Consider the following 15,098-nt stretch of genomic DNA (forward strand, 5'->3'; position numbering starts at 1 on the left):
AGTTATTATGATTAAAAGTAATTATGATTAAAGTTAAATTTTTATTTATTTGAATTTATTTTTAATAATTCATGATTCTAATTAGTTACACTTGTGATATGAGTGGGTATGAATGGGTAGCCTAAGAATTAGAATTGCTACACTAGCAATGTGAGTTGGTAGTGAGTATATATGATCTAATAAGTTAAATATTGATGTTGTGTGATAATAATTTATAAAGTATTCCGGGCCTGGTGAGGAATAGTATGATTATGTAGTATTCCTCACCTTTGTGGTAAGATTTTTATTTTATTTTATTTTTTATTTTTCAGTTTGTGTTTGTTCTATTTACTTAGTTTTTATTTCAATAAATTTATGGTTTATCCACTCCATTAAAAATAATAATAATAATTATGTAATAAAAAAATCATTTATTGCAAATAAATAAATGATATGAAAATTTTCTTGCATTAGAATTACCAAACATAAATAATAATAGATTTCATTTCTATGGGAAGGTATACCATCTAAATGCATGTCTCGAATCTCAAGGCCATTTTGACGGCCAAGATCGTCCAAACAGTTGTTACCTTTCAAGACCTCGTTTGTATCGTAATGGCCAACAAGCAACGAAGAACGCCTCTAATGGCGGAATTAGGGTTTATATAATTCCAGTATTACGTCTCGATCTCGAATCCGTCTTCGTTCTCTCGCTGTCGAGGAGATGGGGAACACTTCCTCAATGCTCACCCAATACGACATTGAAGAAGTCCAAGAGCACTGCAATCACGCTTGTGAGTCTCCGTCTTTTCCATTTCTTTGTATCTCTTTCTAGGGCTGCGATTTGGTTCGGAATTCGCTGAAAAGATTTACACTTTTCCAGTTTCTCAACAAGAGATCGTGTCGTTGTACCATCGATTCTGCCAGCTCGATCGCAACGGTAGTGGATTCATCTCCAGCGATGAGTTCCTCTCCGTTCCCGAGTTCGCTGTCAATCCCCTTTCCCAGGTTGTTTTTGTCATCAAAATTTGCGCATTTTTTTAATAATGTGGTTCTTATTGAAGAAATTTGATGTTTTTAATTCAGAGGTTGTTGAGAATGCTTGATGGGTTGAATTTCAAGGAGTTCGTTGCCTTCTTGTCAGCCTTCAGCTCTCGGACTAGTTTGCAGCAGAAGATCGAATGTAGCTGTTCTTTTGCTTTCATTGATCTTAACTTTGTTGATTGATTGTTTTCTGATAATAGTGAGATCAATGTGGATCTCCTTTGGTTATAGTTATATTCAAGGTTTATGATTTGGATTGTAACGGGAAGGTTTCCTTCAATGGTATACTGAGTGTTCTGCGGGACTTGACGGGATCTTTTATGACTGAGCAGCAGAGGCAGGTTGGTTGAATTCTTTTTTGTTCTTTTGAATATATGCTATGAGTATTTAGATGTGTTATATATGATTTTTTAGTATGATCTCTAAATTGTGAGTTTTGCTTTCTCTTGTCTTTCATATACATTTATTAATTGAAAGAACCATATTTATTTGCATATGTTTTGAATTAGAGACCACAGGTTTTTGTTGAAGAAAACATGTTTCAGCTGCCGAGATTGGTGTATTGTTTGGGTGTCTTGCTGGATGTAAAATACAATCATTATCCTTCATGCTAATTTACCTGGACTATTTTGAATCTATGTATGTAGGTAGTTACCACCATTCTGTACCTCACTCCTGGAAGTATGTCATCTAGATTGTTGTTTGAAGTTAATCTAATAGTAAATTTCTGGCCTTCTTCTTGAAAACCTCTTGCTATTTTCTAACTAAACGAAGCAGGCCCCTTTTATTTTGAAAAATGGTTATTGGAAGCAATATGCTATCTTGATGAAAGCAATAGTGTTACTGGTAAATAATGATTACAAGTTGCACTTGCGCATGGGGAGTATATCTTGTGTGTATATTCGATGCTATTTAGTTTAGAGAATAATATTTTTCAAGATTAAAATTGCTTCTGCTTTTTTATTTTCATTTCTTGCATATTAGGAAATTGTGAATTAGTTGTGACCATCTCAGCAATTCACTTATCAAATTGTTTACTATATTGTTTAAGCTGATGTTTGCTTTTGCTATTGATCCTACTTTTTAAGTTACATTCTTTATCTGCTTACCTATACTAACATAGTTTTCTTTCTCCAGAAAGTCTTGACACATGTCTTGGAAGAAGCTGGATACAAGGAGGATTCTTTGCTAAGTCTATCTGACTTCATTAAGGTACTTCACCACAAACTATTAGCTGAATTGAACATGGGAAATTTTACTTTGTCAGAAAGCTCTTGATTGGGAGATATATGGTTTTTTGTTATTGATCTATGTTGCTGTTAAAACATCAAGGGGCATTAAATGTTTGGTTTATGTTCAAGGATGTCTTACACTTCCACTAGCTTTTGCTATGAGTAGTATAATCCTTATATTTTCACTCGTAGACCTAGAACCCATGTAAGATTGAAAATTAAAGACAAAAGCTGCATCCAACAGATGACTGATGTCTATTTCCCTTTACCGTTTACATTATGTGTTTGCATGGTTTGGTGATGATACTGGGAAACACTTGAGTGCACTGATTATTGCTTGTGGCTATTCCACTAGTCACATTCCAGTTTTGATTTCCTTTAGTTTTTATTTTTTAACCATTTTCTGGAACACTATTGTAGTTTGGGAGTTCGTGTAAACATAGTTAGGGTCTTCAGTAAATAGGCTTAAGTAACAGGTACAAATAAATAGTTCACTCAAGTCATTCCGTTGTGCCTTATTATAATTTCTTTGTTACCACAAAACCAAGAAATCTGCATTTAATGAAGAGCTCTGTAAATTATAAAATAATGCATCTGGGAAAAAAAAAACTTTGTTCAACATTCCGAGAATAATTATTTTTCTATCTGTATCTGGATATAACTTGTCGCCCTTTATAATAGGGGAAAATGCAAAAAAAATAAAATAAAAATTGGAGCTTCGTTTTTTAGGGAAAAGTAGAATAGTCACAAACCATTTTAAGCTTTTCAAGAAGGCAACAAGTGAAAGCGTCAACATTGTTTCTAGGTCATATATTTCTCAAATAAAAAGATTTATTTTTAATCTCTGGCTTTATGTTTTCATCCTTGTTAGTATTCATCTCTTTCTAGTCTTTGCTATATCATTACTTTGTGTACACTTTTTTGTTTTTGGGTTGAGAAACTTGCGGACATCTTTAAAAGCATGCCATTATAAGCTTTACGCAGTTGGTTATATGTATATATGAAATGGAAACACAGATTAAACCGTATGTCTCTCAGATTCTTGGCAGCTCAGGATTGAAGATGGAGGTGGAAGTTCCAATCGATTAGCAGGCAGCCAGCTTCCATTTTCTTTCCGTGCACCAGCAGACCATACTTGACACACTCGCAATGGAATCAATCTGTGCTTGCCCAAACATGTTTCACCAGACTTATACAACAATTTCAGCTCCTGGACCTCATGATTCTGTTTCTTTTGTTTTTTTTTCCTTAATGTTTACATTGGATGCTGTCCATTGCTGAATCTTGAACATCCAGCATAAAAGGGGCCAGTTTGTGTACATTTTGGCCTTGAAGATACACATGCTCTTCAGGGACCATATGCACAATGTGGTTATTGTGCTCATTGTAATGTGTTTAAGAAAAACCATATAGCTTTTGGTATATCAATATGGTTGGTGGGAAATGGGAATAAGTTCTGGAGATGATGTATTGATGTTGTGATAAAGTTGGCTACCCAAATTATCAGAATTATTTGTGGTTGATTGACCAATATGGTCCATGATTTAGAATATAATGCATTTTCAATTGTTGCTTTAATAATTTTTGTAAATATACCCTTGCAAAACTCAGAAATTTTATTAATAAATGGTTAGTGGTAGCAAACAAAAAATTCCAGAATCAGGAAGGTGATATTTGAAATATAAATAAATTTGCGTTTTTTAATCTGCTCCAGATCTCACTCATCTCGAGGCATTTTGTGCGGTGGATAGGAGGCCAAGGGGGCCGTTATAGTTACCGTTGTTTTAACTAGTTTTTAAATATCCAAACGCGCCAATAGCTTTTCGCGGAAAAACCAGGGAACTAGCGAAAATAGAGGGGGAGAAAATTTAGGGTTAGGGTTAGGGTTTGAGACCAGACATTGGATTCCATTTGGGCATGGTGCCCCTTTTCTAGGTACATTTTATCCAACAGCTACGCGTACCTCTCCGTTTCATGGCAAACAGCAGGAGCCCTTGCTTTTCTTAGATTTTGAGAGAAATGGGGATTGGGAGAGCATTGTGGTGCCTGGGAGGTAGCCCTAGGTCTACATGCTTGATTGATTCACAGACATTTGTCTGTGAGAAATCTTTGTTAGAAGAAAAGGTTGGATTTTGGGAATTTGGTTGCTCACTAATTCTCCATATGCTGGTGATTTTTGTCATTAATTTCATTGGTTTTATAGGTTTTGTCTGAGATGGCGTTGGGGGTGCTCTCTTTTAATGAGCGATAGTGCAGTGGTTCCTTTTTTCAGGTATGTTGGGAATTTTGTTTTTTGTTTTTCTCTTTGATTATGAACAGTGAGAACCTCCTTGCATCCAGTTATAAGTTGTAAATGACCTTCTCCATGGATATGGGGACAAGTATTTTGATCTTTCATTTTGTGTTAGTTCTTTAACAGTGAATGAGATGCATGGCCTACATTTGTATTACTCATTCTATACCAAAAAAATTTTCCTTATTATTATGTATTAGAGGAAACTACATAATCATTGTAGTCACTTGTCACCAATTTGTATCGTAATTCTTTATTTCTGTCTCATATGTATATTTTAATCAAGAAAGGTAATGGCTACCTCTGTTATTTATTTCATTTTATTAGATTATTAATTGTGACATGGTTTCTCAGGTTTAGTTGAGTGATTTTGCAGTATGGCTGAGGGTGAGATTTCTGTATTGAAAGATGCTCTCTTTAATCAATGTGTTCTATTGGAAAAACTTTATAATGAAATTGAAGAGGAAAGAGATGCTTCGGCAAGTGCTGCAAATGAAGCTCTCTCTATGATTTTACGACTTCAGAGAGAAAAAGCGATAGAGAAGATGGAAGCATGCCAATACAAGAGAATGATCGAGGAAAAACTCTATCTTGCCGAGGAGCTTTTGGCAGATCTTGAAGAAGTTGTGCAGCAGAAAGAAATGGAGATTCAAACACTCAAAAGTCAGCTGAAGGCTTGCAAGCACCAATCAACATCTGTTATTGACGTCAAAGAAATGAGAATCTTAGGAAAGCCATCAACCCTTTGGAAGAAGAAATGCTTGTTCAGAAGAAACATTTCATTACCTGTTCTTCGATTTGATTGCTTGTGCCATGAGCCGGACATAATTGATGAAACCAGCCCTTCACTTCTTACTAGGCAGTTAATATCAGGAGAGGATGGTGATTACCGTGTCAAACTTGAAAGGAAATTTACAGAAGGTGAAAATTCAGAGTTGTTTGAGGACAGTAATACTGATTTGAAACATTCTGAAGAAGAAACGAGGACATGGAACAAAAATGTTGAAGAAGGTTGTTGCAATGGAAGTTTAGTTATAAAAGATCCTGTGAATGTGGAAGAGGTTTCTCCTGCATGCTCATGGTATTCAGCAGTGAGTGGTGAAGGTGTGAGGATCAAGTTAAATGGTGAACATGTTTCACGCCTGCCTTCTCAGTCAGAAAACTCACAGAAACTTTCAGACTGTGGTTCACCAAGCAGTTCATGTTTGGAAACCGAATCAAATGTAACCACATTCCATTCTGTCAGTGTTCAAGACATATATGAAGTTCCAGAGGATCAGAAAGGAGACAAACTTAATGAAAATTTCAATCAAGTATTGGAAGACTCCATTCTGAAAGCTAAGGAAATATTAATGCCACACGAAGCTATGAATTACATTCTTAAAGATGATGAATGGTTAAATAAAGCTCTCATATATTCTCATCAGGAGAACAAGGTATCCAAACTTAGGAAGGGGACCTCTATGAACCATGGGAAGAGGTTCTTAATGCCCATGAGAACTAAATCCATGAACTATCACGTTGTAGATCCTCCTAAGAATGAAATCACTGAATATCTGAAAAATGTTGGACAGCTAAAGTGTCAGCTCCAGCAATTTGAGAGGGAAAATGCCACAATTCAGGGTGGTGCTGACAGAGGCAAAGAGCAGTTGAAGTTGTTGAAGGAGATATACAAGCAACTTAATGTTATTGAATCGAAAATAAGAAACCCACATGTGAAAAAGCATGCTCAAGAGGAAGATTCGAAATTAGTCTCTGTTATGGAGGTATGAGATACAATGTTCAATTTTATTCTGTTTTATTTGACATTTATGATAATGTGATTAATCAATGTAAAAATCCATCAATGAGAGAAAGAGTGCATACTTTTATCTTTAAGTATATCACCGGCTCCTTTTTTTACTATAGGTTAAGATGATCATTTAAATGGACATTGCAATCTATGCATTGTTTCTTCAAGATTTTTATCTGATACATTCTTTTCTGACCATCAGGCAGTCCTCTCCTTCTCAATTTAATTCTCTCAAACTGGTGCCACCTCTTTTGAAGAGAAGTTGGTTATATATTAACTGGTGCAGCATCCTGCAGTAGCCAGCGATGGTTCAGAAAGAAGTGAATAACCTCTGTGTCGCCAATTTTATTCTTTTATGTTAGCTCAGTCTATACCATGATTGGATCACGACTCATGTAGGAAGATTGTATTGGAGAATTGATCTGCAAAATGCAGATATTTAATAAGACACACTCTGTTGTGAGTGCCATGAGCTCAACTTTAGCTCATATATGCATCGTTTCTTTCCATCCCTTAAAGAATTACATAGTTTTCCTGGTAGGACTAATATTTTTTTTTTCATTGAAATTGTCATTTAAAACTGGCGGGATGCTTAGATAGTGTTACTACAGTTATGGTACAATTCTTTGTATGTAAGTTGTTTTCGGTTACTGATCACCTTGGTTTTTTCCCTTGCTGTGTGATTCATGTTAAGTGTTAGATATGTGCATGGTGTACATCTGGGTGCTTGAAATATTGGTGAGGTGGGCAAGGCTTCTGAAATGTCAAAAGGAGCCAGATGGATGTGCACTTGAGTCAGTCTTGCAATTGTCTCTACTTAAGGTAAAGCCATTCGGGGTGTTCTAATAGCAAGGTATTTAAGAGGAACCATAATATCCTGTCATTAGTTTTATATTGCGTTTCCAGCATGTTCACTGCTTTGAACTATAACAAAAATTGATGATTTTGGATTGACATGCATTTCATGCGAAATTTTAGTAACAGTCTGTTTTACTTTGGAACTTTTCTATAAATTGAATTTCTTGCTTCCTTCAATGTGGCCTTGTTATCAAATTTATGAATCTTCTGACCTTCAAAGTCTGAACTCAATCTTGTAAAGAAGGTGATTTATTAAATCTGAAACAATCTAAATAGGCCCCATAAGAAGATTACCGTCATTGCTCTTATTTCAGAGTGAAGTTACTTTCATGCTCCCTAATGCAGGTTTGTCGATTGACGAAGTGGCATTCATTTCCTGATTACTATGCAAATATATGACAATTCTTTCATGTCTACCACTTCTTATGTTATTTTAGCCTAACATATTAATATAGATTGCAATGGGAGGTATCATTTGGGTATCGAGTACAAGAAGATTCGTTGACATGGCATTTATCATAATCATCTGCAACTTATGATTTTCTTATTACCTTTGACCTTACTGAACTTTTAGTTCTGAAACAATGAATTGCATTGCAAACAACTTTACAGATCTTACCAATATTCTTCTCTGATGATTGTAGATGATGAGATGCCACATGATGCTGCAAAGATTGCAGTTGTGTTGTTGTTGAGGTAAGTAGTTAACATATTTTACTGTCCAAATCATCAGCAGCATCAAGCATTGGACATCTCATTAATAGGACCTCTTGGGTGCATGCACTCTGGAAGAGATTCATATCCTACAATTCATTTTAAATTAGAAAATTTATCATTCATATATTCCCAGATAAGATAAAGATAAGCATAAGATGACTGGGCTGCTCTAAGTTGTCTGATTTTTTTCACTGCATCACAACAATTATTTAGCTCCTGAAGTTCTAAAAATAGATTTGTAGTCTTTTTCTTGTTTTCCAAACCTGTTAGTTACAATAGCAGAATTAACTTGAGTTTTCGAGTGAAAGGAAATGTTACCTGGTCTCACTTTCAGATATTATGTTTCCTTTAGCAACTCTCACAATCACAGTCATGTCATTGTAAATGAGAACATTACTTGATTTTAACTAACAGCGGATGACGTGAACTGGAGAATGGTGGTACAGGTTATCCATTCCTCTTCAGTTTTTCTGAACTTCCATGGAAGAGTTGCTTGAAAGTGTAAAACTCCAATAGCATAGACAAAATTTTCTACAGGTTATTCTTGGGTAGGACTACTCCAAATTCAGAATTCTACTGATAGTTTTATACTTGGACTACACTAGATTGTGATAAGGAATGCTGAAATGGAGACAGTGCATACCAAAAGCAGTCTTAAAGTCAGGGTATGTCCCGGAGAAATGATTTCTAATGATTTGAATGCAACGTTAATGAAGTAAAAACATCACCTCGTAGTAGTTCACCATTGAAATCAAGGAATGAGAGTTTGGGGTTACTAGAGACTGGTGCAGTTTTGAAGTGAAGGTGGAATTTTGCTTGAAAGAGAAAGAAAGAGAAACCAAATCTTTGGAATCCTTCCATGAAGCTGGTTATTGCCGAAGTTGATATGCAGTAGTGCCTTGAGCTTACCAAAACGACATGGAACTTTTTCTTAAATTGCCTTTTGGCGAATTTGGTAAAGCTCCAAACTCTTCAGGTATCAGCCCATGAAATGAAACATCAGAAAAATCAAGAAATTTAATGGAGAAAAGTGCTAATCAATTATGTTGATTCCATTTTTGAGGTGCAATGGAAGATGAAGAGAAGGTGAGAGGAGAAGAAAATAATAATCGGTGTGAATTTTTCAGAACTTTGCCTTGCAGATATTTTGTGAACACTGCCACAATAAAGCTTAAAGGTTTGGAAAATCATCTTATTATGATGATTGAGACAAGAAATTTACTTTGGGAGATAGTGGAAACTTTTTATGATGGCTTTCTTTTTCCAATTTAGGAGCAATCGGCACTAACCATATGAGACTGAAAAGTTGAAGCAGAGTCTTCTTCCTGCAATAGTTATCCCACTTCTCATTATCTTCTTTCCAGAGCTTTCGTATGATTACTCTGAGTGATGGAATGATGCAAGGCAAAGAAATTTAGTGCTTCATACATCTATATTGACACTTCTACCTATTCAACTTCTCATGATTAATGCTGTCATCTATCTAGCATTCATATTCTACTTTCTTGATGATACTAATGTTTCAGTTCTTAAATTAAACATTAACTTCATTTGATGAATGACAGTTCTAGAGGAGCCAAAAGAACAGTTAAATACACTTATGACTCACTTGACTTCCTCATGGAATGTGAGTAAGTTCATCCGTTCTTCAAATTTAAGTGGAAAATGCTGTTATTTTTTATGCATTTTTATTGAATAACTTTACTAACATGATCACGCTGTGTATTTTGCTCATACCTTCACTTTTTTCTACTAGCATCAACCTTTTGTTCTTGATATCTACCTCCTGTTTGCTCTGTGCTACAAATCTGGCCGACAGAAGCCAGTCTTGCAAGGGATTTATATTTTTATTTCTTTTGCCTTTTTCCCAGTCACCTTTAAGATACTATTTACCTTAACATCTTCAAGCATGCATATTGATAGATTCAATACTGTCAAGATTTGTCATTTTTGCCTTTTCTTTTAGTATCATGTGAATGTGAAACTGGTTATCTAATTTTGTCCTTTAGAAGTGTACAATGAGAGGGAATAAAATATTTTTATGAGAAAAATTTCTATCTACTTGATTGCATAATTTTTCGATTAGAAGTATACACTACATGCATCTGACTCAGACTCCAACCCTTCTAGTGCTCATCCTTTTCGTTCATGTTGGATAGACAAACTTTATTTTTGGCACTATATAGTGGTTTATCGTGAAACACAAGGGTATCAATACTCACCGAAATAGGAAAATCGAATAACTATATAGTCTGTGTTCTATCTACTTGTGTTTTTCTGGTCCCACTCCTTTTGATATGGGTTAGGTATCATTCATGGGACTTGGAAATTCTCCTTCTAATGCTTTCAATCTTATCAATGAGAACTTCCACAAGTTTCAATTCTTATTGGTTTGTTTTTTATATGAAATCATCAGAGGATTGAACATTTGCTTGTCATTAGTATGTTAAGAATGGAGTTATTGGTTGCTGTCCTTTCAGCAATAGAACTTTGATTGGTTTCAGTTTGAAAGATTAAATAAAACTGAAATTTATGGTGGCAAATTCTTGTTATGCTGAATCTTTCTACACAATACTTAAATAGCAATCATGGAAGATGACATCTTCAGTGAAGGAAGAGAGCTGGAAAATGTTTTTTTTTTTAGCAGTCTAAATCATCTAGCAGAATCCAGCATTGTCTCCCTGCATTTCTGAAGAACAGTAATTCCAAATGTATACTCTGATTTATCAGTAAAACTAGCACAAATGATCAAAACATTCGGCATCTTATTTGACAATTCCAACTTGTTTAAATTTAAGTAGTTATTATCTGAACAGATTGAAAATGTACTATTTTAGTTGAAGTTTATGAAAAGTATTCATATCTATCCTCTGTCCTAAGTTTTAAACTTCTATGTAATATAATATGGAAAAATTAAGTTCATTGAACTAATGAGATTTTACAACTACAAGCAGATGAAACTTTACAATATATATATATATATCAGATATGTGACTCTGTTTTAGTACCGAAATACAAAATCACTCACAGATGAAACTATACTATAAATGTGGAGAGAAATATATAAAAAGGTGATGAACTTCAATATATAAACTTGAGAGTGAAGTTGTAACAGTTCACATTATAGAAAATAATAATAATACACATTAATAACGAAGAATAAGGTGTGTATTTACATCAGAAAATGTAGCGCTTTTAACTAACTTTATTTTTATGAGTTGATATAGATTGATCACTAAACTATTCATTTTCTTTTTCAACAAATAAATAAATGACATCCATTAAGATAAAAAGAGGAGTTTCAGTCATATAACACATGCCTAGAAAAAAACAATAAGATGATATCATACAAGAAGTAAATAAAGAAAGAAAAGTCAAAGTTATCTGGAACTATGGCACCATGCTTCTTCCATCCCCTGCAGTTAATATCAACTCTGAAGAAGAAAGAGAGGAGTGTGTTAGGCTTCACTTTCTGACAATCACATTAGACATTGATAAATTTATATTATTATTTGATTGGATAGAATGGATTTCAGATGAGAACTATACAATGTTCACCAAACTCCACAAACCTTCATCAATTCATAATCAATGTTTGAAAAGAGTTGAGTGACCTCTCCATTTCTGAATTGAAAATCCAAAAGAATTTGTTGATAAAGGAGCTACAAAACAAATGACTAATAAAATAAAGGATCCACCACTGCTTAATAAAATCAGGTCAGATCCCTGTCTCATCCTAGTGCCTTTACAATTTCTTTATTCTGAACATGATTCAAGATTAGTGTTAAGGTTAGGCATTGCATGCTGGTAGAGATCTCTCTTCATTAGAGCAAGTTCATGAGCAACATCATTCATCATAGGCCTCATCGAAGGCGAGAACTGCGTGCAAACTAGACCAAGCTCGATGAGCTCCATTGTAACATCTCTCCTTAACTTCTTATAATACAAAGAATTCGATAATTGCGAAGCATCTCTTAATGGTGCCTCCATCATGATTTTCTCAATGTTGTGAGGGTACTTGTTGTTCACCCATTCATGAAGAGAATGACCTTCTTGAAATATTACATCAGTTGGCCTCTTTCCAGTAATCATCTCTAAGAGCACAACTCCAAAACTATATACATCTCCTTGCATTGAAGGTTGGCCTCCCATTCCATACTCTGTATGAATATTTTCAGATAATTATCAGCTGGATTTTAAAAAAAAAAAAAATCATAAGGTGATTAAAAGCTAGATAGAAATTCATGCTTACCGGGAGCAATATATCCAACTGATCCACATAACAAGCCAGTGGTAGAGATGCATGAAGGAGAAGAGCCTAAAGATTCATTGGTTTCATCAGCACTACAATTCATCAGCCTTGCAATACCAAAATCGGCTACTAAAGCTGTCATATCTTCGTCGAGAAGAACATTGCTAGGCTTTAGATCACAATGGACTATCTTAACAGGAGAGTAGTGATGCATGTAAGCAATCCCTTCGGCAATATCACTTGCAATGCTCACTACTTGGACCAGGCTGAGTCTTCGAGGATATAGATGGATTTCGAGGCTTCCGTTTGGCATCAAAGGAAGGACTAGAGCCTTGAAATCTGGTTTGCTGCAGGTTGTGATGATCCTGATCAAGTTTCTGTGTCTAGTTCTTTTGAGGACTTCACACTCTCTCTTGAAGCTTTTCGAGATATCAACACCACTATTTGGATTCAATACTTTCACTGCTATCTTTGTTGATTCATCATGCAAGATTCCCTTGTATACTTGACCGAATCGGCCTGAACCGATGACGTTCGACTCAGAGAATGTTCCAGTGGCTTCCATGAGTTGCCAATAGGAAATGCGTGGATAGTCCGGTTGTCTTCCTTCTTCAGCATCCTCTAAAGAGATTGTTCTTTTGAAGATTGGCAATTGAAGTTTTCTTCGCAATTTCCTTGCAAGGAAGCAGACACAAAAACATATTATGCAAGGTGTGCTGATTAAGGCCATAAGGATCGGCAAGATCATGGATCGATGAGCTCGATTACCAGTACCACCGCATTGCAACATGCCAGAGATCGAACCACATAGGCCGGGGTTGCCCAAGAAGGAGTCCATCGAAAGAACAGCAAACACTCCTTCCTCTGGTACAATGCCAGAGAAGTTGTTGTATGAGATGTTGAGGACCTTGAGTGTCGAAGAATCTTTCAAGGACTCCGGCATTGCTCCTTCCAATCGGTTCGAAGATAAATCAAGAGCTTCAAGGTAAGGAAGACCTCCAATGGACTTCGGAAGAGGACCATGCAAAGCATTGCCAGAGAGATTGAGATATTCTAAAGCTATACAACTTCCTAGCTGCGGAGGGATCTTATCGGAGAAGTTGTTTGCCGATAAATCCAATGCCAGTAGCATGTCCATCTTGCTCAGCTCCAATGGAATAGAACCTTCCAAGAAATTGTTTGATAAGTTGAAATACAGCTTCAAACTACTCAATGCTGCAACATCACTAGGAATCCTTCCTGTTAACTGATTGTATGAAAGATCTAAGTTCTCCAGGTTCATGCAATTACCTAAACTCGGGGGTATCATCCCCGAGAGCCGATTATTATTAAGCATGAGAATTCTGAGCTGTGTGAGGTTAGAGAAGCTCTCCGGGATCGACCCTGAAAGCAAATTGCCAGAGATATCAAGAAGACCAATGTGTGGAAGCTCCCCGAGCGCCACTGGGATCTCACCAGAGAGCAAATTGTTTGGCAAATAAAGTCTCTCTAGCTTCTTTAGTCTTGATATGTCAGGTGGAATGGATCCATTCAGCACATTGTTTGAAAGATTCAAGTAGGTGAGATTCACAAGGTTGGATATACTTGGAGGAATAGGACCAGAGAGGAAATTTTCTTCGAGATGGAGTTGAAAAAGATTAACATGAGAACCAATGGATACTGGTATTTCTCCGTGGAGGCTATTTCCAGCAAGCTCAATCTCTTGCAACAGAGAACAGTTCACTAAGGAATCAAAGAATGGCTCAAGCTTAGTGTTACCACCATGGCTTGTAAAATTATTGTAAGAAAGATGGAGGAATTGCAAGTAAGGAGTCTTATCGAAGATCTCGGAAGGCAACTCTCCACTTAGATAATTAGACTCCAAATCAATCCACTCTAGCTTTGTTGAGTTTGCTAGAGATGGAGGAATAGGACCAACCAAATTGTTAGACCATAAAAGAAGAAATCTCAGCTCAAGAAGGCTACATTGATTTCCAAGAGGAATCTCACCACTTAGAGAATTATTCGAAAGGTCCATGTATTGCAATGAAGATAAATTGCAAAACAGAGACTCAGGAATTCGGTCATCAAGTCGGTTTCCGCTTAAATCAAGGTAAACCAAGCGGTGAAGAAAGCCAAGCTGTGCCGGAATGGTTCCGACAAGGATGTTAGAAGAAAGACTCAATTGCTTCAACCTTGAGAGAGAGCCAATCTCCAGTGGGATCCTCCCGCTAAAGAAATTCCCTGAGAGATCAAGCACGGCCAAGAACGAAAGGTTAGCCACCACCGGTGAGATAACTCCGATGAGGTCCCTGCCACTTAGATCAAGCTGAACAACTCGATCTTTCACTAGATGGCAAGTAACACCGGTCCAATTGCAAACATGAATCTCCGGGGATCTCCAACTATGGAGAACACCGTGAGGATCACCGGTGATGGCTGCGGAGAAGGATGAGAGGGCGGCGAGGTCCCGAGAGAGGCCGAGGAGTGCGGCATTGGTGCCGGGGGATGGAAAGATGGAAACAAAGATGAAGATGATGATGAAGTTGAAGAAGTTAGCCATGGTGGAAAGAAGGGGAGGTATGAGCAGTGGAGCTGCTACATGGCCTTGGTTTTAAGGGAAGGGAGGAGAAAAGCCGGGAAATGCGTGCCTAACTACCGTTGAAAAAACCGTTATGTTTTGACAATTGGAATGGCGGGAAAAGATAGGACACGTGGAAGTTAGGTGAAGATTACACGTCAGCGTCGTTAGAAGTTTGGAGTTTAGAGTGGCGTACACGACGTTAGCGTATCTTTGTCGGCTAGTGGGCGGCCTAATTAGCTATGCACTAATCTGTTGATTAAGGGTGGGATTAGTACTTGATTAATTATTGTTGGTGGGTTTATGTGATAAGGTTCAAGCTTGTCCCTTTCCCATTTGATACTTGTTGTTTTGGAACTTTAGTAATGGAG

General features: G+C 36.5%; 3 protein-coding genes across 3 annotated transcripts; 2 read left to right on the forward strand and 1 right to left on the reverse strand.

Moving 5' to 3' along the window:
- The first annotated feature begins 559 nt into the window (after window positions 1–559).
- On the forward strand, window positions 560–3,677 carry LOC120266492 (calcineurin subunit B-like). The gene is made up of 6 exons (XM_039274125.1): window positions 560–773; window positions 863–987; window positions 1,066–1,162; window positions 1,255–1,364; window positions 2,161–2,235; window positions 3,294–3,677. The coding sequence occupies exons 1-6, from the start codon at window positions 704–706 to the stop codon at window positions 3,342–3,344; spliced, it is 528 nt and encodes a 175-aa protein (XP_039130059.1). The 5' UTR covers window positions 560–703; the 3' UTR covers window positions 3,345–3,677.
- Window positions 3,678–4,915: 1,238 nt separating this feature from the next.
- LOC120266426 lies at window positions 4,916–6,757 on the forward strand. Its single transcript, XM_039274051.1, has 2 exons — window positions 4,916–6,314; window positions 6,543–6,757. The coding sequence occupies exons 1-2, from the start codon at window positions 4,926–4,928 to the stop codon at window positions 6,564–6,566; spliced, it is 1,413 nt and encodes a 470-aa protein (XP_039129985.1). The 5' UTR covers window positions 4,916–4,925; the 3' UTR covers window positions 6,567–6,757.
- A 4,704-nt stretch (window positions 6,758–11,461) lies between these two features.
- Window positions 11,462–14,709, reverse strand: LOC120267168 (putative leucine-rich repeat receptor-like serine/threonine-protein kinase At2g24130). Its single transcript, XM_039274868.1, has 2 exons — window positions 12,168–14,709; window positions 11,462–12,075 (listed from the first exon to the last, which is right to left on the reverse strand). The coding sequence occupies exons 1-2, from the start codon at window positions 14,707–14,709 to the stop codon at window positions 11,672–11,674; spliced, it is 2,946 nt and encodes a 981-aa protein (XP_039130802.1). The 3' UTR covers window positions 11,462–11,671.
- Window positions 14,710–15,098: the final 389 nt, after the last annotated feature.

Source organism: Dioscorea cayenensis, chromosome 8 (genome assembly GCF_009730915.1).
Source record: "Dioscorea cayenensis subsp. rotundata cultivar TDr96_F1 chromosome 8, TDr96_F1_v2_PseudoChromosome.rev07_lg8_w22 25.fasta, whole genome shotgun sequence".
In the NCBI taxonomy this organism is placed as follows: Eukaryota; Viridiplantae; Streptophyta; class Magnoliopsida; order Dioscoreales; family Dioscoreaceae; genus Dioscorea; species Dioscorea cayenensis.